General features: G+C 35.4%; 1 protein-coding gene across 1 annotated transcript; it reads left to right on the top strand.

Moving 5' to 3' along the window:
• Positions 1-988: 988 nt before the first annotated feature.
• Positions 989-2,050, top strand: LOC118754376 (the record flags this gene model as incomplete). The annotated part of the gene is made up of 1 exon (XM_036489249.1): positions 989-2,050. A coding segment is annotated over exon 1 (1,062 nt), but the record flags the coding sequence as incomplete, so codon positions are not given.
• Between the last annotated feature and the right edge of the window lie 1,221 nt (positions 2,051-3,271).

Below are 3,271 nucleotides of genomic sequence, written 5' to 3'. Positions count from 1 at the left end.
GCTGCGGCTGTTTTTATGAATGAATTTACTTGGCCTTGAGAAATATGCGCATGCGTTTATGAATGAAATAGTTATTGTTGTATTTGAATATGCGCGTAATTATGTATGTGTGTATGTATGCTGCCGTGAGTTGTACATATGTACATTTGTATATATGTGCGTGGTACTTAGACAGCAATATGCACGTATGTATGGATGTACTTATATATGCATGCAAAAACGTTGTCAATTAATGGAGCATGTAGTACATATAGATACATATATGTATGCGTGGGAAATGCATTTTCATTTGACTCCAAAACTATTGGGGCATATAAGTAGACGAAATAAAGTCTACTCTTAAGTTAAAGTTTGTCAGCCCCAAATAAGAAGAAAGTTAATGTACTTACATATATGTAATATTATGTGCAGGTGCAAGAACGTTATCAATAAATGATTTTGGAGTATGTGTATGGGGTACATATTTACATATGTAAGTACATACATACATACATACATTCAGCTGCCATCAACAAATTATGTTTATTTTTTATTTTTAATGATTTTCATTTAAAATATAATTCAATCTGGAACAGAAACCACAATAATAAAAGTTTAAAAGCTTGCACAAATTGCAAAAAAATGAATCAACCTTCAAGAAATGGTCATCCAAATTTTTTATTTGAATATTTAATATATTTTCGGGTATGCAGTATTGTGTCCATTCAATTATATTATAAGAAAGTGCAAGTTTCAAGTTGTTAAAAATTACCGTTGATTTTTTAGATTTTTTTTGTTGGGGTGTTGCTGTTTATTTTTCATACAAAAAAAAATTGGTTCATGTGTTATATGGAAGAAAATGCGAACGATGTATTATGGAACGAATTTCCGTCATCCCTTGTCAAATTTGGTTTGGAGACAAACCGGTTTCGGCGTTGTGCCATCTTCAGTGTCATTTTTCGTTCTGCATAGAATAATTTTTGTTGTTGCCCTTAGCAACCACAAAATCATGAAAGATGCAGAACAGAAATTCCACTCCCGATTTGTAAACTTGACGGAGGTTTACATCAATGAGCAAGAAGCAGAACTATTAAAAAAAGGCCTCAAACACAACATTGAAAGTTACAACCAAAAGAGGGAACTTGAACAAACTATCGTGGATACTGAAGTTATTATATCACGGCTTCCAACTGAAGAACAGGAGCACGCCAGACACATATGTCGGCACATAATTGAAAAAGACATAAATGCCAAGAAAACTAGGAAGCAGAAGAACGAAAACCAAACCATAAAAGGGCTCAAAGAAAAGCTAAGGGCAAACAATGTTATAACCACAAAAGCAGACAAAGGCAATACCACCGTATTAATTGATAAAAAAGATTACATAGAGAAAACTGAAAGTCTAATAACTGAAATAGGGTGCAATAAATTGGGAAAAGATCCCACTGAAGAATACCAAGCAGCAATAAAGAATACCATAAAGAAAAGCACAACCATAATAAAGGATAATCTACCATATAGACTAACACTTATGAACCCGAGTGTCCCTCCGTTGATTGCCTTGCCAAAGACACACAAACCAGGCACCCCGATGAGACCTATCATTAATTACAAGTCTGCTCCCGGATACAGACTCTCCAAGCACCTAAAGACGCTGCTGAAGGATAGTCTGGATCTACGCAATAAATATACTATTACAAATACAACGGAACTAATCGAGAAGATGAAATCGTTGAAGATCAACGAAAACACTAAATTCGTATCATTCGACATCAAGGACCTTTACCCATCGATACCAACAATAGAAACCATAAAGACCGTACAAGAAATACTGATGGGAAAAATGAAAAGAGAAGCTGTCACGGAAATAATAAACGCGTTGAAGGTCACATTAAAACAAAACTACTTCCGGTTCAACAATAAGATATATAAACAGATTAACGGGTTAGGAATGGGCAATCCGACGTCAGCAATACTCATGGAAGTATTCATGCAAACACTGGAGGAGAAATACATGAAAAACCTATCGACCAACCTAGGAGTAAAATTCTACGCGAGATATGTCGATGATGTAATATGTCTAATAGAGGGAAACAAAGAGAAACAGATACTAGACTATCTCAACAAACAACACCAGAATATAAAATTCACCATGGAAACGGAAGAGGAAAGAAAGATTAACTATCTGGATTTAACAATTAAAATAAGCGATACCACGAACAAGATGGAGTTCGAAATATACAGAAAACCAACAGCCACAGACACAATTATACACAATAGCTCAAACCACCCACAGCAACACAAAAATGCAGCATTTAAACAACTAATAACGAGGCTTGAAAGGACCCCTCTAACAGAACAATGCTACAAGAAGGAACTGGATACAATATATGCCATTGCGGAAAATAACGGATATAGGAGAGGCCTGGTGGAGAAGTTAAGAAAGGACACAAAATCGAAAAAGACTAGCAAAGAGGAAAACAATAAAAAAACTTGGGCAGCTCTAACTTACACAGGAAAGACATCTTACAAACTTGCCAAATTCTTTCATAAGTACGACATTCAGACATCATTTAAAACAAGGAACACAGTGGGAAATATATTGAAAGAGAAAATAAGCGAGGAAGACCCGCTAGATAAACAGGGTGTTTACAAGTTAACCTATGAGTGCCGACACAGTTACATTGGACAAACAGGCGAAATATAAGAACAAGGTATCGAGAACACATAAGGGATTATAATAAGAAAAAACGAAAACCAGAGGCTGCAATAGAATCGAACTTCGCGAATCACATGATCAAAAATAAATGCACACCAATGAAGATTGGACAAACAACAGAACTTCTCCGTGTACAACATAAAGGACAAAGATTGAATATATTAGAAAATATGGAAATATATAAACAGAAGACCTTCAAAGGACAAATAATAAATGAGCAAATAAATACTGCATCGGACGTACTGTTTGAACCTCTAAAACTACTGTACAAGAAGAAGAATGACAACAAGAAAATATTAAGGACAGATATGGAAGGGAATACACCGACAGCAAAAACAAAGGGGGTAAAAATCACGGACTTCTACCTGCCGTCAAAAACGAGCCAAAACAATTCATCTACCTATTGAGTACCGCAAACACTGCAAAACTAAAAAGATGTACCTAACAAAAGAAAGAGGTAGTTAACAAGGAGTATAAATACGAGCAACCAACAAAAATTATGCAGAACGAAAAATGACACTGAAGATGGCACAACGCCGAAACCGGTTTGTCTCCAAACCAAATTTGACAAGG

Source organism: Rhagoletis pomonella, unplaced genomic scaffold, assembly GCF_013731165.1.
Source record: "Rhagoletis pomonella isolate Grant_MI unplaced genomic scaffold, Rhpom_1.0 Rhpom_scaffold_03800, whole genome shotgun sequence".
Classification (NCBI taxonomy): domain Eukaryota; kingdom Metazoa; phylum Arthropoda; class Insecta; order Diptera; family Tephritidae; genus Rhagoletis; species Rhagoletis pomonella.
This window is presented reverse-complemented; position numbering and strand designations above follow the sequence as displayed.